Below are 27,864 nucleotides of genomic sequence, written 5' to 3' on the forward strand. Positions count from 1 at the left end.
TGCTGTATTAAACGTCAGAGACTAATAGGAAATTAAACATGTACAATAGACTAACTCCATTTACTCTCACACACTGTAATGTGTTTAGTTAACTTACTTACAGTCATATTTTATCTCTCTTTTTTCCCTAAGCGGATTGTCTGGGATGTGTTGCACGTCGGCCACTGATGAAATCGCTTCAAAGGCTCTGTTTTTTTTTTTTTATTCCATATTACACGTCCCTATATGGTTCTTTATGGCTTTATCTCATCCTTTCTTATAGTTGTTGATATACATGTATGGAATAGTGATGGGCGAATTTTTTTCCCTGCCATGAGTTTGCGGCAAAATTCTGCATTTTACTATCTGCACATTTTTTCATGAAACTATGGCAATACAGAAAAGTAGCAGGGAAGAAAACACCCATAACAAAAAATATCCACTGACTTTAATGCATTTGGACAAAAAATTCGCCATAAGAAAAAACGCCCATTGACTTAAATGCAGTTCGCATTTCTCTTTCGCAAATTTTTGCTCGGTTTAGACTCTCCCATAGACTCAATTTTATCCAAATAATCCAAATGTTTAGAAATGATTTCCTTTTTCTCTGAAATAATAAAACAGTCGCTTGTACTTGATCCCAACTAAGATATAATTAATCCTTATTGGAAGCAAAACCAGCCTATTGGGTTTACTTCCTGTTGAAATGATCTTCTAGTAGACTTAAAGGGATACTGTCATGGGAAAAAAATTTTTTTCAAAATGAACCAGTTAATAGTGCTGCTCCAGCAGAATTCTGCACTGAAATCCATTTCTCAAAAGAGCAAACAGATTTTTTTATATTTAATTTTGAAATTTGACATGGGGCTAGACATATTGTCAATTTCCCAGCTGCCCCTGGTCATGTGACTTGTGCCTGCACTTTAGGAGAGAAATGCTTTCTGGCAGGCTGTTGTTTCTCCTACTCAATGTAACTGAATGTGTCTCAGTGGGACATGGGTTTTTACTATTGAGTGTTGTTCTTAGATCTACCAGGCAGCTGTTATCTTGTGTTAGGGAGCTGCTATCTGGTTACCTTCCCATTGTTCTTTTGTTTGGCTGCTGGGGGGAAAGGGAGGGGGGGGTGATATCACTCTAACTTGCAGTACAGCAGTAAAGAGTGATTGAAGTTTATCAGAGCACAAGTCACATGACTTGGGGCAGCTGGGAAATTGGCAAAATGTCTAGCCCCATGTCAGATTTCAAAATTGAATACATAAAAATCTGTTTGCTCTTTTGAGAAATGGATTTCAGTGGAGAATTCTGCTGGAGCAGTACTATTAACGGATTCATTTTGAAAAAAATTTTTTCCCATGATAGTATCCCTTTAAGGTGTGAAGATCGAAATTACAGAAGGATCCATTATCCGGAAACCCCAGGCATTCTGGATAACAGGTCCCATAACTGTATATATATATTTGTAGTTCATGAAGGCTCACTAACTAAATCACTAAATCAGCATGTATTTTATCCATAATGAAACTCACCCTAGGCCACATTTATCAAGCACTCAATGGTTTGAATCCCCCAGAAAAGATTGTAAACAGCTGTAATCATATGGGGAGCAGTGGGTGGGGTCAGTGGGTATCCCCTTCAGTTGAATTAAAGGGGGTGGTTCACCTTTAAGTTAACTTTTAGAACGTTATGAAATGGCCAATTTTAAGCAAGTTTTCCATTGGTCTTCATTATTTTTCTATGGTTTTCAATTATATGCATTCTTTTTCTGACTCTTTCCAGCTTTCAAATGGGGATCACTGACCCCATCTATAAACAAATGCTCTGTAAGGCTACAAATGTATTGTTATTGTTAATTTTTATTACTTATCTTTTCTATTCAGGCCTCTCCTATTCATATTCCAGTCTCTTATTCTAATCAGTGCGTGGTTGCTGGGGGGAATCTGGACCCAAGTAAACAGATTGTTGAAAGTGCAAACTGGAGAGCTGCTGAATAAAAAGCTCAAAAACCACATAAAACAATAATTATAAAATAATAAAAATTAAAAAATAAAATAATTGCCTTGGAATATCACTTTCTACATCAGTGATCCCCAACCAGAAGCTCACAAGCAACATGTTGCTCACCAACCGCTTGGATGTTGCTCCTAGTGGCCCCAAAGCAAGTGTTTATTTTTGAATTTTGGGTTTGCAATTTTTGGTTGCATAAAAACCATATGTACTGCCAAACGGAGCCTCTTGTAGGCTGCCAATCCACATTGGGGCCACCAATAGCCAATACCAATAGCCAATCACAGCCCATAACTGCAACTTTCAGCAGTTTTTTACATGCTTGTGTTGCTCTCCAACTTATTTTACATCTGAATGTGGCCATGGAGGGGCCCTGGAGATGGGGGGCTTGAAAGACAGGGTCTGTTGTGTAATAGTCCCCCTCCCCAGCCAGCGGGAAGGGCACCGGACCCCAGGAGATGTCTAAGGTGTGTCTTAGCCCCTTTTATGTTATGACACAGCCACACTGATATCCCACAAGCTCACAAGTGCTACGTGGATGAGCCCTAACAGAAGCAAATATTGCCCCAGCACCTGTGTCAGAGAAAGTCCATAATATTAATATTAATGAATCACGAGAGGTACAAATCAGTCACTTATTTAGGAGAAATGGTGTATGTGGCTCATTTGAAATGTAAATGTGTATCTTAATGTCGCTGGTGAGTAAAACAGGGGGAAAAATATATAAGCGAGCCGCGAGCAGGTCACTTCAGGAATGATTTGAACTGTCAGCGGGTGGTGTTTGCGCTAATGAAAACCATGCCAGACAAGGGTCACTATGTCACCGATTCACTGTTCAAGTGCTGGTTTTGCTCTCCAAGTATCCTGTGTCAGAATGGAATGGAATTGACTAAAAGATTAATGCAGAGGCAGATTAATCTGGAGCTCGGCTGGGAACTGCTTATTCTCGGATATTTATAACAACAGTTGCACAGACGCTCTGGAATGAACCTTAAAACTCCATGGCTGGTGCTTCCGGAAGCTATCAGCCACCAGGATCTCAAAATGAAACAACAGATCTCAAGTATTGGTCTGTATTTGATGATTAAGAAGCAGCATATTTGAGATGAGCTTTGTATAAGGGCTTGTTTATATGACAGTCTTCACTATGACTGCAGCCAAACTCCAGAATAGTGAACGCCACTTTTTCTTTACTTTCAAATTTAAAAAAGGCTGTCTCAGACCCTTTCTCAAGCTTTCAAGTTGGTGTCAAACTATCTATCTGTACATTAAACTGAATGGCAATGCTTTGATAAGCAGGATCCTGCACTCTGAGAACTCCTATTCAAATTAGGCCCGTGGAACTGAAGAACAAGGTCACCAATGGTGGTCAAAAGCCCAGCCTTATACCAACCTGATGAGAAATGTATCCGAGTTCTGCTAATGTACGGATTTTAGTTGGGCAAATCTATTGTTGGGGGTCCATATGGAAAACCTATGCCAAGCCTAGCCAACCCAAAATTGGATGGGCTCAAACTGCCATGTTCAAACCTTCTAATTAGAATGAAGTGCATTGCAATGAGTAGGGTTCTTCTGAAGCACTTGCCCTGTAACTAACATTTTTACCATTTCTTAACCAACATTTGTTGACATTCTGGAATATTTCATGAGATATTTTTAATTTGTAACAATTTTGCTAATTTAGCAAAGTCTTTCCCCGCTACCATCACTTGATAAAGCAGTCGAATGCCATTGAATGCTGTTTGTTCTTATGGGAAGCTAACCTACAAGGCTGGGTGGAATTTCATTTAAGTCATCAAAATCACTAAAATATTTTCTGTGTTATTTAAATCTCAAACTGTTCCAACTGGACCCAACGATACACTTGAAAAAAAAATATATTTATCTTTAATCTGCCCCCCTCCCATCCAGTTCTTCATAATGTTACACATTTTTCATGCCATGTTGTAGAAACAATATCCAACACTAGTTCCGGTCTCTTAGAGCTTACAATCTAATTGACAAAGACTCTATTTTCCGATATTTAACACATACATTTGTCTATTGTTTCCACATGCAGCCTGTGCAGTTATACAAGCACACCACTATCCATGCTGGTTTTACTGAAGGTGTAATAAAGGAACGAGGGCAGAACCAATTACCGTTCCCTGTTGGTATTCCAGATTTCCCTTCGTTTTACCATTGAATACTCACGCTGGGAAGCAGCCAAGCTGTTACAGAATTTGTCTCCTCTTTACACATATAACCTGTCATTTCCACACGTTACTGGCCGCACAGTAAATCCGATCTGAAATAAAACCATTGTCTGGCCCAGGGTAAAAATAAATAAAAAGGGCTATTTTGATATTTACTTTTCGGATCTGGCTTAGCAGAACAATTCACAATAGCTTTGAGATAACACGGCCAAGAATCAATATTACACAGGCAAGGTGGGCAGCATGCTTATGGGTAAGGATGATGTGACATGGGTCTTCAGTAAAAATGGAAGCATTTGGATAGTATGCCAATAGTGCTCCACAAAAAGAATATCCAGAATTTTCTTGGACTACAAACTACTATTCCCAACATCTTTAGATCCTGATCAGCTTTTTCACGTAAAGTAATTTCCTGCTCATTTTAGCCAGAGTAATAGTGCCTTTTACCATTTAGCAGTGTACATGTTTCTCTTGTCTATATAAATAAGAGCTACATCTAGCCAGATTTGTGTGACTAGGGAAGTCCTCCTAAATTTCATCTCCATCATATATTATTTGGACTGAACCAGACTATGTATTATGTATGCTGGTGTTGCAGTGTCAAATTGCCACAAAAGTCACTTTTGGGTAACTCTTCACCCAGAAGAATCACCCTATGTGGACAAGCTAGAAGATAGCATACCATCAGCATACCCAAATAGTGCCAAATGAGCCTACAATGCCATGCTATGGTTAGCATAAAATACAAAGCACAATAAGAAAACAATGATGCTTCCTTCCCAAACTGACCAGTTTCTCCAATGGAAACCTTTCTACTGGGTATCATTTCATTATAGAGGTGCAGAGGGAAAAGGTGCACTTATGCATATTATCAAATGATTCCATGGCTAGTTTTAATGGCACAATGCAGGCTTGCAGTTCCATCCCACATCATGTCTGTGTTTCAAGAGCAGAAGATTCATTTATTCCTGCTGCCCTGTAACCAATTAAAACAATGCAAAGATGGGAAATGCCTTCCAACTCCCATCCCTGCACTCACAGATCAAACACTGACAAATGAGATGTTACTGCTCATGTAAAGCAAGGCTACAATCTGTCAAGATCCAACACTGGTGACCCTATGTAACATCCTTTTTTCCCCTCCTTTTTATAATTATCATTCCCTACATTTGAATACAGAGGCACAAGCGCCACAGACGGAATCACTTAACTCATGACTGGCACAGCCTCAATGAGAGGATAGAACAATAGGTTTATATGGTCAAATCATTGCTTGCTTCTCTCTTTTCTCTTATAGTCATGCAAAGGGGCCCCCTAAAATCTTGCCCCATCCTAGGATATTGGATATCTGCATTTTCTAATTTTTGTTGGAACTGATAAGTTCCATCCCAACCCTTGACAAGAGCAATAATAAAAGGCCTTGCACTGTTTTTCTGACTCATGGGACTCATTGTCAAGAAGAGGTAACACAATAGTGTCAAATAGTAGTCAACAAATAGGACCTGCCAAAATTCTTTCTATAATGAACATAACTGTGAGAAGCTTGGGGTCTCTGCATTTAGTGTTTTCATTTCTAAACCTACAGTTTCAAACTTGCAGCAGATATTGCAACTTTTAACAAGCGTTTGATGTCAAATGCAAAGAGACAGTGTTCCCACCCATTTTTATAAAAGCCCTCTCTAAATCGAACTATACAAGACGTCTGGATATATATAAATAAGGGGAAACATACACTCAAGCAATGTCAGGTTAAAAGAGCTAAAATAACTGTGCAAATGGGATCAATTGTCACCATTTGTGGAACTGGCCATATATATTTGTCTTCTACACTTTCTGGAATCTTAAGTTTCAGCATGATGGTTCCTTTAAGGAAAGAGGGCCGAATGAAATCATCGTTCCCTTAATCCCAGTGAGCTGCAATATATATCCCTGTTATATTTAACAGAGGAGATCACTTCTTTGCAGTGCCAGGCTGGAGACAGGAATGCAAAGCTTCTGGTCTTCGGCACATTCCCCACTTGTTTCCATTGAAAGATTAATGTTATCGCTGTGTGTAAGGAGCTTGTGTATTTCCAAAATTAGACTTTAAAGAGCCTGGCGGCCTCCGTGTAAGTTTGAGTTCTGTATCACTTTGGTGCTCGCTTTCACCAATGGAAATATTTTTCCATACTCTGCGGAATGCTGGTTAAGCAGAATGGATGTCTCAGCTCGGCTTCATATTGAACGTTTCACACGTTTACAGCTGGAGCAAACTGTACCCAGATACTGTCTCAGGTGACTCACCAAGAGACATTAGCTAAGCTTTTCCTATTCAAAAGCATGCTGTGACGTGGTTGCTATGTCATGCAGTCATGGGACTTGTGATGTCAGAACAATTTTTGCTTCATCAGTATTTGCAGTTGTTCCTGTTAGGGCTGGTTTTATGTTTGGGCAAATTAGAATTGTTACATACTTTTACAATAAACCTTAAAGGGGGTTCAAGCCGTGGGTCCACAGACCTTCATGGTGATTATAGTACAACACCTTAAGGATTAGATTTTGTACAGTTTCTCAGATTGGGGCAGGTTAGGACTTGGCCAACAGGACACCAGGAAAAACCCTGGTGGGCCCTGGCCCTCATGGGCCCCCGCTGGCCCAGACCACCTCCCCTGATCCCCGGAGGGTTAGAACCTGGTGGGCCCCCAATGTCCAATCTGAACCTGGATTGGAGGCCCCATACCCTGTGCATTTGCCTATGTCCTCTGACTTGGTTAGGATTGGCTTTTGATTCTGCAACATCATGAGATGTTCTGGCTAACTTATAAAAGCTGCTACCTGGTTTGCAGGTGTTATAATTTCAGGTTACTTATGACACTTATGATAGAGTTTAGGCTAGAACTATTTAAATCATTGTGTATTTGCCCAGAAATATAGGAGAAATAATTCCATGGCCAGTAAGATAGACTGTCCCACAAGATATTCATGTGCAACCTACAAATCTCAATGGGCTTACTCCAGAGGTCAATGAAGAGTTTTTCTGATAGCCTGCTGCCCACCAATTACAACCAAGCTACTGTATGTAGAGTAATGCTGCCACTCTTCCCCATGATCACTTTGGATGATCCAAGTCCCCAGTGAGGCAACTACCTTAATAATCAATGACTATACAATGCAGAGGAGCATCTTTTTCTTATCTAATAGTTTCAGGATGCCCCCTGTAGCACCGAAGGCTTCCTTATTCTTGAAATGCACCCACCAAACACACAAGAGGGTACATTTCCATGGCAGTATTCTGTTTGAAAATGCTGTTCATCCATGACCTAGCTGAAGAGAAATATTCACTTAATACCCTACTGAAAAGTATTCCACATTAGCTTTGTATTTGTGGGCAGGGAGTTGCAACTTTATATGTTAAGCTTACGTCTTTATTATTATTATTATTATAATTTTCATCTATTTTGGTCCTCCATCCATTTATACGCACAAAATTATAGATATAACACTGGAGGACAAAAGACATTTAATTTCTTCCCCCTCTTAATAAATTTCTTATGAGAGATAAATACAATTTTGAATGCGAGCCGGGAACGCATCGATAAATTAATGCCGGAGAGAAAGGTGTATAGTTGTTATGAAGTCATTGCACTTTTGCAAGAGGCTCGCTGAGATGCTTAGCAAGGCTTTTGACATTTGTAAAACAATCCCACTGACACTGCCCCATCAGCAATATTCTCTATTATTCACATTTATAGAGCCATTTAAAGTTTCTATAGCTTTTTTCCTATTGATCTCCTAAAGAGTTCCTAAAACAGGCATTACTGCCTGCGGTTCTTGATGAAACTGAATCTAGTGGGGAGCGTTAGAGCGAGTAACAGGAAACATTTGGCTAACCTCTGGAGAGAGAACCGGAGCAAACATGACATCACCTCTCTGAGCTCCATCCGTTTGCTCCAGCCCAAAAGTTGTTTGGTGTGTGCATCTTCTGCATTAGGAACCTGTCTTGGCTGCCTTTTGCATAAACAAATGTGGGAAATTTAGGCCACAGCAATGGGAACATTACACTCAAAGATGTCATTTAGTCTGTTTATTTAGTACAGCTGTGCTGGGAAGCAGAGCATTAGCTGAAGATTCAGGGTACTTGCGGCTCTTTTGTTGGTATTGTATAGACTACTAAATAATGTGTTGTCCATATTGACACAAAACTAAATGGCTAATAATTTTCTACAAAGTAGTGTATAATAATGTGCTATAATATCACAAAACAATGAAAGGTTATAGTCAGACATGGCAAGGTTTATTGTTGCCACCAACTGAATTTTTATTTGTTACACGACTAAAGCAAAAAGTTTTAAGTACCTGGATAAATCTAAATCTGCCAAATACTGGGATTCAGATAATGCCATATTTCCTCTCCAACTTTAGAGATGAATAGTCTTGTCTGAGGTCTGGAGAAGAGGGTTAAAAGTTGCTACCCTCTCTCCAGGGCCTTGTGTATGAGTAGTAAAGTAGGCAACAGTCTAGAATGTTGCTCACCCCGATCCTTCTCTGATTCTCCTTATGAAATACTATTTCTAATCTACTGGCTGCATCTACATCAACTTCTTAATAATGTACAGCAGTCCACCTAGTCAGTACAGATGTTTCCTTGTGTTACCATTCCTAAAGGGGAAATATAATGGAACCCAACAAATACTCTTCACCCCATAAGTGACCTCCCTGCTTGTTCTCAAAGTGTCTAGAACAGTGATCCCCAACCAGTGGTTGTTGCTCACCAACTCCTTGGATGTTGCTCTTAGTGGCATCAAAGCAGGTGTTTTTTTTTTGAATGTCTGCTTTGGAGGCAGGTTTTGGTGGCATAGAAACCAGGTGTTCTGTCTTCTTGAGACTGCCAGTCCACATAAGGGTCTACCACATGGCTAATAAAAACTTGCACTACTCAGGAGCATTTTTCATGCTACCCAACTATTTTAGAATCTAAATATGGCTCATCTGTAAAAAAGTTTGGGGTCCCCTGGACTAGACAAATAAATATCCGTTCTTTGCATATATCATGCTAACTGGCCTTAAGGCAGGTAGGTCCCCTTTAACCACTGCCCTAGGTGACTCACTGGGAACTGCATCATCTACACCTCTACTGCTCTGATGCCAGACATTACACAAGGTCAATTACATTGGAGGTGAATGGAGTGAATGGAGTCTGTACATCCTCCAAGACCAAAGGTTGATTCCAGAGAATCCCTTGGTGGGGCTATATATATATTTTTAATGGCATTCCTTAAATGGGGGGCTGCAGCAGCTCTTTGTTAAACAGGCAACTGCTTTCAACCGACTCTTATCTAAAGAATAAAAATCTTAAAATACATTTCTCCGGAAAATAAGATCAGCTGCTCTTATATAAATGGCTGTCCTATTTATTCCTTTTCAGGAACCACATGTGGAATATAAAGTGCCGGCATCCACAGAAAAAGCAAAAAAGCTGTCAATTTATAATATTGTTGTTTGAATGGGAAGGAAATCTGTTTCATGTACACCAGATTGGCAATACATGGCATTGTGAGTACAAGGCATTGTCAGTGGTCTTAAACAGGATAATAAGCTTGTCAGTGTATTCAAATAGGCCGGTGACAGCTTTGTGACGATGACGTTCCCGAGCAGAAAAGACTGTCAGGAGCTCTTTTCAGAAGCCAAAGACAGGTCTGATGATAAAGCTCATTTCTCTTGGTACAGGACAGAGATTAATTCAGACGATATTGTTTACTTCTGTGTCTCTATGCTCTTAGAATCTAAATCTACAGCCTCAAATTGTAGTGTATGTGTTCAGTCTAGTCCTCTACTGCTGCCCCTGTTAAGGCTGCCATCTTTTCTAGAAAAAATTACCAGCCTTCCTATTTCTCTTCCTATTAATAACATTGGCAACAGTCTCATCGTTACCGGCTGGGCCAGTAAAATACAGACCAGGTGGAAACTATAACCTCTGTCTGGACACCAGTCAAGCATAAATAGTAATGTTGTAGAATTTAACTACAAAGCCTTTTATTGGTTTTGCAGTAAAATTCTTCAATTTCTTCATTTTCTTACTCTTACTATTAAATCTACAGCGTAAACAACCCATAAAACATTTGCATTGTGATTTTGCAATGGCTGTACAGGTAACAATGGAATAAACTAACTGCACCCTCTCCCAAGCTTTACTGCATTTAGACCAACACTAGAGGGCAGATTTACATAGGGTCGAATGTAAATCCTTCGATTTCGAATATCGAAGTCGAAGGATTTAGCGCTATTCCTACGATCGAACGATCGAAGGAATAATTGTTCAATCGAACGATTAAATCCTTCGAAACGAACGATTGGAAGGATTTTAATCGATCGAAGGATTTTCCTTCAATCAAAAAATTGATAGGAAGCCTATGGGGACCTTCCCCATAGGCTAACATTGGCCTCTGTAGGTTTTAGGTGGCGAACTAGGGGGTCAAAGTATTTTTTAAAGAGACAGTACTTTGACTATCGAATGGTCGAATAGTCGAACGATTTTTACTTCAAATCGTTCGATTCGAAGTCGAAGGTCGAAGTAGCCTATTCAATGGTCGAAGTAGCCATATTTGACCTTTCGAAATTCGAAGTATTTTTTCTTCTATTCCTTCACTCGAGCTAAGTAAATGGGCCTCTAGTTGTAAAATCAAGTCATTTTAGCTTCACTAGAATGTTCCAAATCTACAGGGGTCCATTGACTAATCTAACGACAAAGACAAAGTTGCCCCCTGTCAATGAGACCCATGCTGTTATTATATACAAATTGTTCCTAGGCCCCCTGTTTGCATACTGCAAATCTAACAAAACACAAGCTTGCTGTTGAATATTGTAGGAAGAGATCATGATCTGATATCATTTGTCAGCCATAACCAGTCAAAAATGAAACAGATTACTGAGAGGAAGCCAGTATTTCCCTTAACTTTTGGGTGGCCTCCATAGATATAATCATGGAAGAATAACAATTGGCATAAGAAGTAATGTACAAAAAATGCCATCACATCATTTTTCAAGCAGCCTGAATTGTACCCATTGATTTTATGCCCACTGAAGTGGCGTGAAGTTGGTTTAGCCAAGAATGGTGTCATTTTAGGCACCATGATGAGTCTGGCATAAATAATATTGTATTGAATCGATTCAACGTGATCAAAATGGACATAATTATTTCATACCATATTTACACCATAATGTTCAAGCATAGCTGTCGAGCCAATGCTGTCGGACCATTGGAGTTGTATAAATATTTCTAAATAGCCGCATTTCTTCCTATAAAGTCGTATCATATCGTCCGGTTCCAGTGCTGCAATCATTGTGGCCATCTGTTATGCTGACACATGAATGCAATTAGCAAAACAAGGTTGATTTTCTTCCCTCCGTTGCATGAATTAAAAAATATGAGTCACGACACACCCCAACCAGCAAAGCCATATGCACGCTCATACTGTAATTCATAGGCGTGCATCGGTGCCTGTCTGCACATGGAGGGATGGCTTCTCTAATATGGAGCTCATATATCAGGCAATGAGCAGCACCGCAATCCTACTTCTCCTTACAATGGGGAATATTTCTTAGTACTTAAATCATATGAATAAATCTCAACAATTCTGCAGCATCTCTGGGCAGCTTTAAAGAAGGGTTTATCACGGCGATATATCAAACAGTAATCCTCAGAACTATCAATGCTGTTAAGTGAAGCATTGTGGGAGCTCCGTGAATCTCAAGTTTTCATGTAAATAAAGGCCTTATTGCTTGCTCCGGTGGATCCAAACACAACCAACGATCGCCTTCCCCAGAACGTTGTCCCTATTGCCTTTAAATTGTCTTGAGAATTCCCAGATGTTTTGAAAGAGTTACCTTATTGGCAACTGGTTCAGTTTGACGCTCTTATCGACTGAGATTGAGAAGCAAGTAATTGGCCATTGCGTCGTAAGGCTTTGTACCAAGGAAACAAATCAAACAAACTTAATTGCAGTTGTAAGCGCAGTTAATTGGAAAGGCAATATTCTTGCACCTGATTGTTTACCAGCTTTAAAACCTTACATCCAATATATCTTAATAGCTCACGACCAATGCTAAGGTCGGTGCTTGAGGCCCATTGCATAATTACTTTAAGTAGCTTATGTTCAATGTAGATGTTTAGGTATATGGCTACCTAAGCCCCTTCCATCTCCAAGGGTTGCCTTGAACTGATAGCAATAGTAGTCCAGCAGCTTCTACTGTCAATATGCAGTGAATCGACAATGCACCGGCACTTGTGCACCTCTATGTAATTGTGGCCTGTACAACTGATTTGCCCAACAATCTAAAGTACAATGCTCCTCAATAATTGTTTTGTCTGGCAGAAGGCTATATACCTCTTCAACTGTTTCACCTGGTAGAATGAAATGTGCAGTACAGGTGCACTATGCACATCTATAGCTAGTGATGGGCGAATTTATTCATCAGCGAATAAACGCCCACGAAAATTCGCCCGATAAATTCGCCGGCGTCAAAAAAAAATTCATCGACGTCAAAAAAAAACGGGCGCCGGCGTCAAAAAACGGGCACCGGCGTCAGAAACTAGACGCCGGTGCCGTTTCGCAAATTTTTGGCCGTTTCGCTTCGCCGAAAAATTTGCGAATTTCACGTGAAATTTGCGAAACGGCGAAAAATTCGCGAAACGGCCATCACTTTCTATAGCTGCTTTCTTATTGATTGGAATATTCAGTGCAGTTGTAATTGCTTCACAGTGGTTTATGCTTCTGAGTATGAGAGACACCAAGCTGGTATATTTAAAGAAGTGCCTTGGGCTTGTACATATACTGGAAAGCACCACAATGTACTGAGAGGGTTAGTTCTGCAGTTCCCTCCAAAGCTCACAGAGGGAAATAGGCCTAAATATAAACAATATCTAAATATATAAGTGTTTGTATTCTTGAATAGCTTCATTCCCAGCATAAGTCATAGTCATGAAACCCTATGCTCCCCCCCCTCCCAGCTAGAAATAAAAATCCAGCCAGGTGTGGGTGCGTATGTGAAGACTTTCATTGTCTTCACCTTGATTCCTCATTAAAGCTGTGGAGATGCTATAATGGCATTAAAATGAATGCAGACCATTTGCAGCAATCTTCTGTTCTCACCATCTCCAAATGAAGGCAGGCGTTGCATAATCCGAGCGAGCGGAGCTCTTGACAGGTGGATGATTTATGCTCTTAGTCAGAAGAATGGGAAAGCCTGCAGAGGCGACAACGTGCGCAAGGTGGTGGCAAGACAGATGCTCTCAGTAGGCTGGCACAATCCAGCCAGCTCAGGTGCAACCCCAACACTTCTCTACTGAACTTCTGCTGCCAAGAGCTGGCAAGACTAGAAAATAATCTCACCATGCTGCAAATGCTACAGCGTTTCCTACATGGATATCTCATGCCTGTCTTGGGACCAGATACAGTATATTAGTAAGCTGGCTAAGGCCTTCACTGTTACTAAATGTAAAATGAATTTTGGGGCCAGGATCATGAGGGATATACATGAGAGATGTCCAGTCAGTAGGCTAATTAAAGTGGACCTTCCAGCATTATAGCTGAATGTTTGTCAATTAAAGGGATCCTGTCATGGGAAAACGTTTTTTTTTCAAAACACATCAGTTAATAGTGCTGCTCCAGCATAATTCTGCACTGAAATCCATTTCTCAAAAGAGCAAACAGATTTTATTTTTATTAAATTTTGAAATATAACATGGGGCTAGACATTTTGTCAATTTCCCAGCTGCCCCATGTCATGTGACTTGTGCCTGCACTTTAGGAGAGAAATGCTTTCTGGCAGGCTGCTGTTTTTCCTTCTCAATGCAACTGAATGTGTCTCAGTGGGACATGGGTTTTTACTATTGAGTGTTGTTCTTAGATCTACCAGGCAGCTGTTATCTTGTGTTAGGGAGCTGCTATCTGGTTACCTTCCCATTGTTCTTTTGTTTGGCTGCTGGGGGGACAACAGAGGGGGTGATATCACTCCAACTTGCAGTACAGCAGTAAAGAGTGATTGAAGTTTATTAGAGCACAAGTCACATGACTTGGGGCAGCTGGGAAATTGACAATATGTCTAGCCCCATGTCAGATTTCAAAATTGAATATAAAAAAATCTGTTTGCTCTTTTGAGAAATGGATTTCAGTGCAGAATTCTGCTAGAGCAGCACTATTAACTGATGCATTTTGAAATGTTTTTTTTTTCCCATGACAGTATCCCTTTAAGATCAAAATAACACAACAATTAAGAGTGAAAAAAGACTTCTGCCCATCAAGTTCAAACTATTAACGAAGGTATCACTTGGTCTCTTATTTTTCATTAATGAGTTAATGAATCCATGGACTTGCTCTGACACAGACAGTAATAATGGAGAGTCTAGCCCATATACTTGCCTTCCCTCATATCTGATTTCAAACAGATATCAGAACTCTTTGGATGGCGGCATGGCGCTGGTTCCTCTTAAACAAATTTCCCACCGACCTAGGCATTTTTTCTGGTATATTATATAACAGAAACAAATTTTCTTTTGGAAACTTTATTTCAACTGTAAAAGAGCTAAATTGCAGAAATGTAATTCCCAGAGACAAACAAACCATCAAATGATAGAGGCCTTGTAAAAGGTTCTCTCTCTCTTTTAAAACTATGGTCGACTAAAAGCTGATGTTGTGTCCCCTGGTATTCTGAGTTTGGTTGAGACCCTGAGATCTACACAATATTGTGTTCAGGTTATACTTTAAGTTCTATTGGACTTCAACTCCCATCATGCCTCAAGCAAACAAGTTGTAGCTGTCTGGCTTCAGGTTGGATCCACATGTACTACAGAAACCCCATCCGTGTATTTAAAATGAATACAAAGAGCTCAGCTTGTTAAACCGTCATCATCTGCATTTTAGGCAATAACCTTCATTAACATGGATGTCACTTACCCTCGACAGATAAGATATTTAAATTGATACTGTACATACTCTGCATATCAATAGCGCATAGATTTCAGATGCCAAAAAACATTTTGTTTCGAGCCTAAACCTCTGATTTGTATGATTACGTTTTTGCCGCCAGATCGAAACATTGCAGAGCGCTGTCCAATTCTTTGATTACATGACAAATTATTCATTTGTTAAGCAAAGCAACAGATTTCAAATTGAATTAATGAAGCCCTTGGCTTGGGTTCATTATCATATTTCAGGATTTGCAAGGAGATGATGTACACATGTCCTAAAGATCTGCTATTGATTATCCTGACCTCTATGAAAACTAATAGAATAACAGGGCATCGGATGGGATACAGCCAGGGCTATTTTCCCCTTAACATAAGAGTCAAGCACATTGCAAATCAGATCATTGCCTACTGTAGCCAGAATTTTATATAGCGACAGATGCTTCAGCCCATTGGCTGGTCTTTATGAACACTAGCAAAACACTGACTCTTAGATTGAGCAATATAATTGGTATAAGTGAGCCTTTCTTTATAAACAGAGTTTAATGTTGACCGGAAATCTTCCCAGACAAGATGTATTGGTTACTGTTGGTTAGTAGACCTGGTGCAAGCATTGTCACTTTTATTGACTGACCCTATGGCATGAGTCCTACTAGACCTGCTGTTTACCAGATGTCATCATATATCAAGCTTCTTTTATGGAGAGTTGCCCCATTTTCAACTAGTTATTTTATCCTACTGTAGTTATCTTTCCTATAAATTATCTCCCTGCTGACACCTAAAGGTCTTTGACCACTTTGGCCATTGGTTTGATCCGATTGTTAGGCCCCAGGGCCTACAGAGAAGACCGGATCAATGTGCCAATGCAGTCTTTGAAAGATGGAATTTACTGACTTCAACAATACATCAGGTGGTCGGTAGGGCTTGGCACATGGGCAACTTTGTCTGGAGGGACAGAGTCTGTAGCTACTATTGGCCTGTAGGCTGATGGCACACACATAATCTAACTGCCATTACCATTAAGTGGGAAAAAATGGTCAAAGTTCACTTGCCATTGGGAGCCATGGAACATTAACTCGTTAATATAGCCCTCCAGTCTAAATTGCAACTTATTGGGAAAAGGAACCTGTTTATTGATAAAAAATGAAAAAAATATAAACTATCTGTGAAATGAGGAAACCTGTCTAAATGCAAATAAGCATAAATTACTCATTTACTAGGAATTTTCTCCCCCCTCCTTATGTAATGTATACATATATACACAAACTCAGAGAGTTAATAATTATGCACTTCTTTTAAAGTTAGAGAGTTAATGTTTACATGTTTTAGTCCCTATGGATGAATGAGCACTGAGCGGTGAAATATAAATGGTTTGAAGACAACTCATCGCTCATGAGACGGGAAGGTGTGGCCTTACAATTCATTCTTTCTGTTCTTGCCGTGAGTTATGGCCCTGAGACTTGTCATTGCATATATGCAGCCACATAAAATGCAAGGGAGGGGGGTGGCTATGCATAGTTTTACAGACAGAAGTGTACATTAACAGAGTGCAGTTATATGATATCATATAAAGAAGACAGTGAAATGTCTGAGCAGGGTCGGACCATAAAATGCTTTGTAGGACATGTGCATTTGTGTCTTCAGGTCACAGACCTCCAAGCTGTGGTCTACAGGTTTATGACTTTGGTTGGTTTCTAATACACTCATTTTCATTGGGCAGTTATATTGTTCCATGGTGGTGGCTTTGGGAAACAGTGAATCTATTTATTCTTATTGGATTTCAGTGATGCGCATGATAGTATATAGTCTAAGATTGTCCTATAACTCATATACGATATGAGTTCTTCTATTAATGATATTCAGCTGATGGTACATGAGTGACTGTTGGACTACAACATCCAGTATTCTCTGTGGCTCAACAAAAGCTACAGTGCCATAGGCTGTGTGTTACTTTCTTAATCCTTAGCCTTTTATTTGTGGTTTACATTGAACATTATTTCCTGCAATATGTAAATAATTATCCAATGATCATGTTATAGCAGTACGATTATACATTAGGTAGTATTAAGTATTAAGGGATGCATATCTTGCAATTACTTGAATCCGAAGCAACAAAACCATTTGACCCTGATCTAGATGTATCACAAGGCCTATTTATATAAAATGCATGCACTTTGCAACAAATGGCAGTGCCATATTGATATATGTGCTTATGGGTAGCAGGAAGCTGGAACAAAGGACAGCTATTTGTCTGCATACTCTAGGGATAAGATGCCACAGCAAACTGTGTCCTACATCCTTCAGGTCTGCTCCCACCTCCCCTTATCAATTACACTGCTGTCACCAGAGCTTCAATGAATAGGCAAATATCCTGCACTCCCACCCAAAGTAGCTTCTCCTGTAGTGCGAAAGCATAGAAGCACAAGGAAAGCGCGGGGGGGGGCAGCTATGGTATTCCTAGAAATTAGACAAATGCAAGCATCACTCATCAAGCCCAGGAGAGGAATGACAAATGCAGGGGTGCAATGAAAGCCTTCAACTAGGTTCCCATGATGAAATATGGATGACTTTTTTTTTTTAATGGAATTACAGTAGGGTCCTGAAGCCAAGGATAGTGTATTTTGTAATATCCAGTAAACAGGGGCTCTATCCAACTCGTGTCTATCCATCTCTCTACATATCTATGTATCTGTTTATCACATGTCTCTCTCTCTCTCTCTCTCTCTCTATCTATCTCTATCATATATCCATCACCTCTCTCTCTCTAACTATGTCTCTCTTTATCTGTCTAATGTCTACACATATAGTTTGCGGGTTATTTACTAAAATGTATCTCATATTTTATTTAAAAAAACAATAACCAAACTCCCATGCCTGATTTCAGCTTATTTATTAACAAATAAACTCAATTTAATTGGATCATGGAAAAACTCAGAATCGCTTGAATTTTTAGGCTTTTTCCCAAATTACTCAAATTTTTGAGGCTTTTTTCCCCCCAAAATTGCTCTAATTTTGCCCAAAAACCCAGAAAAAGTTAGATTTTCAGGCTAAATCCAATGCAGACCACGAAAACTTCAAATTAAGTTAGGTGCCTCTCCCATTGACTTATACAGGACTTTGACAGGTTTGAGATGGCGGATTTTCAGCTTTTTGCAGCATCTGGTATAACGAATCTCAAATAATTTGAGTTATTTTCCCTCAAACTTTTTCAAATTATTTTCTCTCAAATTTTTAGAGATTTTACCATTCAGATTTTAATAAATAACCCCCTTAATGTATAGGTCTAAACTATCCATTTTTTAACTCTCATTCTGAAACTATACTGAAAATAGCTAGCAATTGTTAAACAGTAAAGTATAGCACTTGTGAGAGGGCAATTTCCTCTTTTCCCTACCCAAAAAATCAACTCCACAGAGGACAGTAGCTAAGACACTAGTCTGAATATAGGGATTTACTGTACCAGCCTTAAGTTGTAAACCAAAACCCAAGTGCAGAGTCCCATCTGACCTAGTTCCATCCACAGTGTACAGTCAAAACACTAAATATTTTCAGTAAAACACATGATTCCTGACCTCAGGTCTGGGGAGCAAACTGGTTCTTCCTATTGTAGTAAAAGCACAAGGCACTCTGTATACAGTCATCACACAGCCGACAAACAAGTTCTGCCAGAATTATGTTCACACTTCCATGGCACAGCGCCAAGCTTTCATTTGCCTCTTTATAACACATTAAAAAAACATAAAGGCTTTGCTTTCCTTACAGGCACGTTAAAATGCAGCGTTTCCCCCAGCTATTATAGTGCAAGTGCTTTGTTTAATATCTCCCATTAATGAAGGGGCCACTTAAGATTCTTCTTCTAAGCAAGAGCAGAGGGAATATTTCTGAGGTCACCTCCACCCTATTAACCAATGTCCAAGGCAGAAATATTTTCCTTGAAGGCCATTATGTGTCTTCATTTACTAATTTTTTGCTGTCCTATAAAATCAGCTTTGACCCAATTTCCTTATTGAGGAATAAAGTAAAAAGTATAGCAGGAGATGGATGGCTTGTGACTGAGGTTTATTCATTGAGAATGTGCCTCCATGACCAATATCCGACCAGTTCTCCATCAGATTTCAATCGTAATGATTGGAAAACATCAGCAGGCCTGCACCTCATTTTTTCCCACCACTTAGGTGGCTAAATCAGGTAAAGATACACTTGTTTGATAACCTCACCAAACTAGTCTTCCCATGTTTGGGTCTGTTGTCTCTATGGGTGGAAAATACCATTATATGTGCACCACCCCAGTTTCTGTCTTGACCAGTCTGAAGAGGCCCACACTGTAGTTGAGGAAAGGCTATATTTATTTGGCCCACTACTTGGGACTTGGGCAAAGATACCCTTGTTTGATGCCCTTGCCAAATAAGTGATCCAATAGAAAAACCATAGTCACGTGTAATTGTGGGTATTTTTAGGAAGGGCAGAACGTCAACCATTGGTTAATGTCCAGTTTAATATTATGAAGAATAAGTCAAATATTAACATGTAATATATTTATACATAGTACTTTTTACTATGTTGATCAACAATCATCCATATTGTACCTAAGAAATAACAAATAGCTGCCTTGTCTTGTCTTCACTCCCTTAATCCTTATCAGTTGTCTTCTTAGCGTTCCAAGCATGAAATAATAAATGGCCTGCAGTCCTTGTAGCAAGAACCGCCACATATATGGGCCAGTGTTTTCTAACAGCAGGGTATTTGCACAGTAAATCATTTTCATTATCTGAGTTGTACACGTAATCCTCTTAAGGTTTCTTTTCCCTTCACCTTCACTTTATTCTTCCAGACAAGCCCCAGCAGCTAATGAATTCTGAAATGTTTTAGCTCTCAACAGCATTTAACTAGTCAGTATAACTTAATCAATGACTTGGAAGGGGGGGTTGAAAAGCCATTTGCATCTTGAATTCATGTAATGACGGCCTTATAGTGCACCTAGCACTTAGCACCTAGTGGGTGCGTAACTGTAGGCTGGAAATAGGGAGGGGGAAGAAATGTATTGCACTACTACTACTACTACTACTACTACTACTACTACACGTCCTAGTGGTACCATGTTACTTGAGATACAAACACAATGTGTAGCCCCCAGCTTTTGCCCCAAAAATAATAGGTAGCTTTGTTTATATATTCATTAAAAATCAGAAAGTAAATAGTGGTCTAAATCTTGGTGCATAGAAGGATGGTTTTGGGGATCAGCTGTGATACACCAGGAGAAAGGAACCCCATGCCATCAAGCATAGGCTTACAATAAATCTTTGTAAATAACACTTAATAAATGGCATTTGTTTCAAACTGTTATTCATGGACTTATTTACAAATGTCCTAGACACAAATGCAAGAGCATTAAGGTGGGAAGAAGTACACCCTTCAGCATGTTCAATGTTATTGACTACATGGCAGCTCTATACTTGAATGTTTCCATTAAGTACAAGGATCTTCTGCACCTTATGGCCTCTGAATGACACTTAAGGTAGGGGTTATTCTAGGGGCCATCCGAGTGCTGTCTGGCATCTCCCACAATGACTATTCACCTCCTCTATAAGTGCAACTCTACAAGCTCAAAAAGCTGTACCATTTAGCACATCTAAAGACCCCAAGCCCTAACACCCCCTGACTTCTAAGGTCTACTGCAATCAAGCAATTCATGTTCTTAAGGTCCCCATAGACGCGACGATTCTTCTTGCCGAACGACCGATTTTAGGGAAGCCCGACCGATCCTTCGAAATTATCGTGCGGTTAGTGGTATTCGAACGATCGTACATCTTACGATTTTTCGTCCGACATCTGTCGGGAAATTGATCGGCCAGGTCAAAAAATCTTTGTCGGTCCCAGTGCAATCTCTCTATGTTTGCAGGGCCAAGCAGGCAGCTCCCCTTTGTTTTCCTGGTAAATTGGTCTTTTTAGTTGATGGTAGATTCGTACGATCGTACGATCGTTCTGAGAAGATCGTGGTCTCACGATCAGGATCTGATCTTTTAAAAATCTCAACATCTATGGCCAGCTTTAGAATGGGGCCAATTTTTCATTTTAGTGTAAATAACCGTAAATAATCAGTGGTCTTTGGGGTGTATTCTCCACTAACCCTTCTACTTCACATTGAATTTGTATGAGAAGCACATGACAGTCCAGGAACCACCACTTTCATCCTAAAAAAGAAGTATATGCCTCTTGTCCCATAGCCCTAATATCTCTTAGGATTAATACATACTTCCCAACACAAGGCATACCATCCAGCAGAGATAAACCTGACAAGCCTTTTTATTTCACAAGACATAAAACACATTCGGGTGGGATGCCCCACAGATCAGACATCACATGGTAGCAAATGGCATTTACTTGTAGTAGGACTTCAGCCTATGCGAATCTAAGCTTATTTCACATTGTGCAACTCTATTTTTTCGGCTAAATAGATTTGAACTGTCAATTTGGAGACCCGCTGTGCCATCAGCATGTACAGACTGTTGTGGCCAGCGTCGAGGTGGAGGAAGCAAATTGTATTATAGACTGGTAATTGAATTGAACAGGTTTACATTTGAATAGATTTACTGCAGTATGATCTCACGGCCAGTGAATGGGCCTGGAATCCGTGCTTAAGGAATAAAGGGGGGTTAAAATTCCAAACTTCCTGCCAATTCAGCACAGGTTACAATTCAGGCTGGAGACAGGGAATGTGTTTCTGTGCATGAGAGAATGAGAGGAAACCCGTGTCAGCTCTACTCTCTACTGACTATAATGGAACATAATGGGCTGGTGTTAGTAATGGGATGGGATGGCTGGGGCCCCTTTATGGCAGCGAACTCTAGGATAGAAAATGTTGATTAAAGCACAATGGATACGTTTTATTCCTTAAAGGGATACTGTCATGGGAAAAAAAAATTTTTCAAAATGAATCAGTTAATAGTGGTGCTCCAGCAGAATTCTGCACTGAAATCCATTTCTCAAAAGAGCAAACAGATTTTTTTATATTCAATTTTGAAATCTGACATGGGGCTAGACATATTGTCAATTTCCCAGCTGCCCCAAGCCATGTGACTTGTGCTCTGATAAACTTCAATCACTCTTTACTGCTGTACTGCAAGTTGGAGTGATATCACCCCCTCCCTTTTCCCCCACAGCAGCCAAACAAAAGAACAATGGGAAGGCAACCAGATAACAGCTCTCTAACACAAGATAACAGCTGCCTGGTAGATCTAAGAACAACACTCAATAGTAAAAACCCATGTCCCACTGAGACACATTCAGTTACATTGAGAAGGAAAAACAACAGCCTGCCAAAAAGCATTTCTCTCCTAAAGTGCAGGCACAAGTCACATGACCAGGGGCAGCTGGGAAATTGACAAAATATCTAGCCCCATGTCAGATTTCAAAATTGAATATAAAAAAATCTGTTTGCTCTTTTGAGAAATGGATTTCAGTGCAGAATTCTGCTGGAGCAGCACTATTAACTGATTCATTTTGAAAAAAAATGTTTTTCCCATGACAGTATCCCTTTAAATAAGAAATTACCATTGTGATACGTGCTTTTTACTCATTCTGTTTTATGTATTGTTTTCTGTCATTAATTCCTCTTTAAAGATAAAGTCATCAGAAATTAGGAGCACTATCCCTTTAACAAGTTAAGTATCCATTTAAGCACCCACGTTCAACAGAATCTACAGTTAAAATTTTAGCATGTTCATGACAGTTGGTAGAATCGCTAATTCCGGCTCCTGGATATGGAACAACTGCTCAAGCGAATGCTCATATCAATAATCCTTTACGCCTTTATTGCAGTACGGGGTATTGTTCAGGCATTTAAAACAAGTTCATAAGTAGTTGGCAAATGAGTGCGCCGTGAGTCTTTATTCTGTACATTACCAGCTGTGTGTTATTCCGCTCACATCCAAAGGAAGATGATTTCTGTAAGTATTCCGTGAGCTTGGCACCATTCCTCGGAGGCAGTGCACGATACAATGCCTACGGAGCATCTCTCTAGATTGCTATCATCTAATATAAATGTATTTGTTAGGAATTAATGTGCCTTTATTCCCCCTCTTTGCTCTGCCATTTTTTGTGAATGCAAGCTAAACTCAGAAAGTCATATTTAACCAAAGGATATTGTTTCACATGGTGCTGGCTATTCCTTTTCGGCATCGCACTTTCCTTCCTCTATTAGAAAACTGTATTTTAAATAGAATCCTCACAATTAATTGGAAAAGGGAAAGGTATGAAAAATATCAACAGGTTCATGTGGCATTTGGGTCCCAGAAACCACTGTGTGTCCCTTAGCTTTGGCTGCAGTGGGTATGGATGCAAGAAGCCAACAGCCAATGATTGTTGAAAAATAATTATAGATGAAGGAAGGGTTCGCCACTTCACCTCTTTGGCCCTTTTTATTATACCACATTTAATGCAGATCAGTTGGCCCAATATTTGATGCCGCTACTTGCGACCCGTAAAAGTATTTTGACTCTGTGCCATTAGACCGTGGTTGTTGCATTGGGCTGACAGCTTACAAACAATAGACCATAGGGGTCATTTATCAAGACCGTGAGTGCAAGAGCACCAAGGGGCTTAGTGCTTTTGGTGCCACCCCCACTTGCCCCTCATGAATACAGTGCTACCGTACCTAGGTCACCTGCAGACCTCTCGGTAGCACTGTATTTATTGGGGCCACCAGGTCTATCTGTGGTAGTCCATCTTAATGCAAAGAAGGGCACAGAATGCAAAAACTAGCACCTGGACCTGCTGAATTTCACACATATTATACCCATATGCACCTGCTAGACTAAACAGCGATTCATTTACTGCGTACAGTCTACCCAAGTCCACACCTGAGGGCCCACTTACTAAAATAGGAGCTACATTGTACAATGGGATTTGCCAAAAAACAATACGCTTTGGATCTACTTCGAAAATTAAAAGGAAACATCAAATCCGGTTGCTATAGGTAACTGCACAGGTGCAATTTACTACCTACATTTGCAAGTCAACCCCCTGGTGCAAACTGTAATCGCTCATAGTCACCGACCATTCATTTCATTCATTTAATATAGTTGCCTATTTAGAGTAAGTGCTAAATGGTTGCTATGGGAAACCAACCAGCATTGTGCGTTATCCCTTGAGACACCCCCATTTAATGTCTCCAGGTCAAGTTACTGGTAGTGATAATTCTAAAGCTAATGGACTTGCTGAGTATATGGACTTTTTTGAGAGGTTGATTTGCATTAGACTTATTATCACTGGTAGATACCATTATTTTATTTTTTTATTTTTACTAATAACCCAAGATATCCAAAAGCCAGTCTTCCTTTCCTCTATTCTAGACCTCTTAACTCTACCTCAGATCTTTGTGCATCTCCCTGACCTCTCTATTAACTGTGCATAATCCTCTGTCTGTCACTGCTTCACCCACAATCTGTCTCCGTCACTCTCCTTCCCAGACCCTTTTCATTGTCTGTCTCACATGTATTGAATTTTCCTCCCTCCACAACCAAGCCGCTCTTTCTTCCAGTTGCTCAGCAGCGACTTAGCCCAATTACTAAACACCTGTTTATGGGATGGGACTCCCCCCCAGCACAAGCAAAATGAAATAACCTTCTGTGCTACCGTGAAATGGTCCACTCTCCAAGGGAACAATTATCCTAATGCAAAGGCTATCACTGCAAAGAAATATATATCTATGTGTATGAATGTTCAACAAGGGCAAATTAAGCCTTTTCCTTCTTCTTTTTTCCAAGAAATGGAATGTAGACATTTGGATTATATGATAATATATGTCTCTTTTTACTATTGGCTATCATAGTCCCACATACCCTAGCGACCAAAATATTTTCCCACCCATCCATGCATGTGTCACCATCTTCACCCTGAGACCTGTATCCCCAGTGTAAGATACCCCGTCTGCTGATGGAAACCCCCAAAAAAAGTGAGCAAATAATTTTTTTGTACTGTACCTTCTTTCAGCATCCCAACTTTCAAACACTTCATGAACCGGCAGGCTTGACACGACTTACGTCTGCGCTTTGTTATTTCACATTCATTTGTTGCAGGGCAGCTGTACTCTATGTTACCTGCAGCAGAATTAAAAATGGTTAGCATGCAGCCAATAGAAATTGAAATAAAAGTGGGAGGAGGGGTCATAAAATAAGTTCCAGTGGAATACATATCCTAGGATATGGGTAGTTGTGGTTTACTGGTGACACAAAGCAACTTTTCAATAGATAAGTGTTTTGAAGGACACAAGATGAGAGTCTAAACTCCATTCCACATATCATCACCCATTGGGGTGCTGTTAAGTAGTCTCAATAAATTTGGAACATTTGGTAACTGCGGCTTTTGAGGTATTTGTCATACTTAGGATGAGGATTTATATATATTTATCATAAATACTCTACAATATGTGCAGTAGACTTTAGCCTGAAGAAGGAGCCTAGATAAGCTTTTGAAACACTATAGGCCTCATTTGCTAGTGATGACACCACTCATTCCCCACTCCGTTCTGTGGGATTTAACCCCCCCCCCTTGTTTAAATGGTCAGAGTATCTTTCCAGGACAGCAGGACAGCTGGCGAGGATGCGGTACTCTTTGGATTATGCACTGAAAGAGCTTGAAGGAGGGGGCAGGAGGTCAATCTGTTTGTCCAGACATCTTGTAGGAAACCAGTATCCCCTCAGTGGCTCATTTGCATGTTTCCTTCTTAGCATCATTCCCAGGTTAATGGTTGAAAGTTACAAGTTTAAAGGTTAATAAAGCTGTGACTATGATTTATTAACATGATATTTGAGAATAGGGGTACGTGAGTAATGGCATAGCCTATTTACGACTGCAAGGGAAAGTATACACTGCAAAAGAGATGCGTCTCATCTTGCTTCCGGACTATCTTTACTTTTTCCACCCTCCCCCCCCCCCCCCCCCAGTGATTAAGTGCATTAGTATCTAAATGAAAATGCATTCTGTTTATTACTCTCTTGGGAAGGGGAGGTCAACACACCAAATGCATAAATTGTCATGGGAGACAGCCAAGGCATAATTGCAATTTTACATGCTCTTGTTTACAGCACTTGGGGAGCATCAGAGCCCCCCAGAAACACATGCCCCTTCTAGTAATTAGCATAGAGCCGGCTCAGGACCACGGCATTGACGGAATATTTCAGAGTTAATCACACTTTGTAAACACTGATTTATATTGACTGCCTTTCTCCGGACTGATGTCTCCTCATTAAATATCACATTAGAGGATTGCAGGACTGCATAAAGAGTCGAACACTCGACCAGCGCTAAGGCAACAGCGGGGGGAAATGAGATGCGTATTTGTTGAGAGGGTGTTAAGTGGCTATGATATGGAAACTTGTCAGCATTAAATAATTAAGGATAAAAATGTGTCAACTGAATAATTAAGGATATTCTGTATGTATGTGTGGGTGTCTATTATTTATTAAATAAAAGCAAATAGACACACGTGCAATGGGGAGGTTGCCGCAAAATGGGCTCTATTGATACTGTTCCATTTCTTTATATTATATTAGTATTACTATTCAGCGGTTCAATTTGGGGTTGGGAATCTCGGTGGTGGCTGGGCTGCAAACCTATTGTGTAGACTTCTGGGGCGTAATGATGTAAGTGTTGCATTGGCAGACGTTTTACTGCACCATAGAGGTAAAGAACAAGGGCAATGAGCATGGTCACCCTGTACAAAGCCATGAAGAAGTAACGTCCTCTGTCACCTCCACTGAGTCACTTCCACTCATTACTTGTTTTCTGTCCATATCTTAATTTGAACTGACCCCAACAGACATCAGTGGGGAACCCAGGAACAGTCTGATTGTGATATCACACATTGAAGCAGTTATATTCCCAAGAACCTGATGGATGGAAGTGGACAATGCAATACAATCACTGGAGGCTCAGGGAAAACAGTAATGACTTACCCTGTTTATCTTATTGTTATAGCCTTGGATGGCCAGAGTTGGTTTGTGAGATGTTCTCTAAGATGTAAGTAGTACACTACTGCTTTCACCAATTAAGCTGACCTTCCTATATAGTTGTCAATTAACATTTGCCATAAATATATTTATATGTGATTGTAATGTTCTGATTCCAGCCCTGCCTACTAGAGCTGCAGTCACACACACCAAGAAGCAATTACAATAGGTGCTCTCAGATCTCAATGATATTGTCTAAAAAAGATTGAAGTTGTCCCACTAAATAAATCATTGAACACTTGGAAAACAGAATTGACACCTCAATCCCATCTCAATTACTCTAATAAGTGTGACCTGATTGCTGAATTAATAGACCCCCCCTCCTCAAAGGTCAAAAGCTCACAGAGTAGCCAAGACCATTTAATAAATGATGAGATTGGTAATGGTAGGTTAAAAGCCTTAGAATTTTATTTCAGGATTCATTTTGATTGTGATTAGGGCACCCTGAATTTCTGAATTTCTACTGGTAAATATGCTAACTATAAAGATAACTAGGGGGGGTATTATTTTGCAAGAATTAGATACAGAGATAGGGAATGAGGCAGCACAAATGCAATTGAAATAGATGGCAAAAACAGAATTCTGTGGAAAGAGGTAAATATGGAAACTGGAGGGTGACCTATGGAGGGAGAACAATTGTGGGAACTGGCAATAGGACCAGGGTCCTGGCAAAGGGAGACAAGAGTGCAGCAATAGATGCACTGAGCACCAACACTATCAATCATTTGGAGTGGAT

General features: G+C 40.0%; 1 protein-coding gene across 9 annotated transcripts in view; it reads right to left on the reverse strand.

Annotated features, from left to right (window-relative positions):
- The window catches only part of esrrg.L (estrogen related receptor gamma L homeolog), a 460,320-nt gene that overhangs the window by 59,153 nt on the left and 373,303 nt on the right, over positions 1-27,864 (reverse strand). For all 9 annotated transcript variants that reach the window (XM_041562543.1, XM_041562544.1, XM_018262593.2 and 6 more), the window contains one exon: positions 25,101-25,217. In XM_041562543.1, the coding sequence (XP_041418477.1) occupies positions 25,101-25,217 (117 nt within the window). The remainder of the gene's footprint in view (positions 1-25,100; positions 25,218-27,864) is intronic.

The sequence above is a fragment of the Xenopus laevis genome, chromosome 5L (genome assembly GCF_017654675.1).
Source record: "Xenopus laevis strain J_2021 chromosome 5L, Xenopus_laevis_v10.1, whole genome shotgun sequence".
Taxonomy (NCBI): Eukaryota; Metazoa; Chordata; class Amphibia; order Anura; family Pipidae; genus Xenopus; species Xenopus laevis.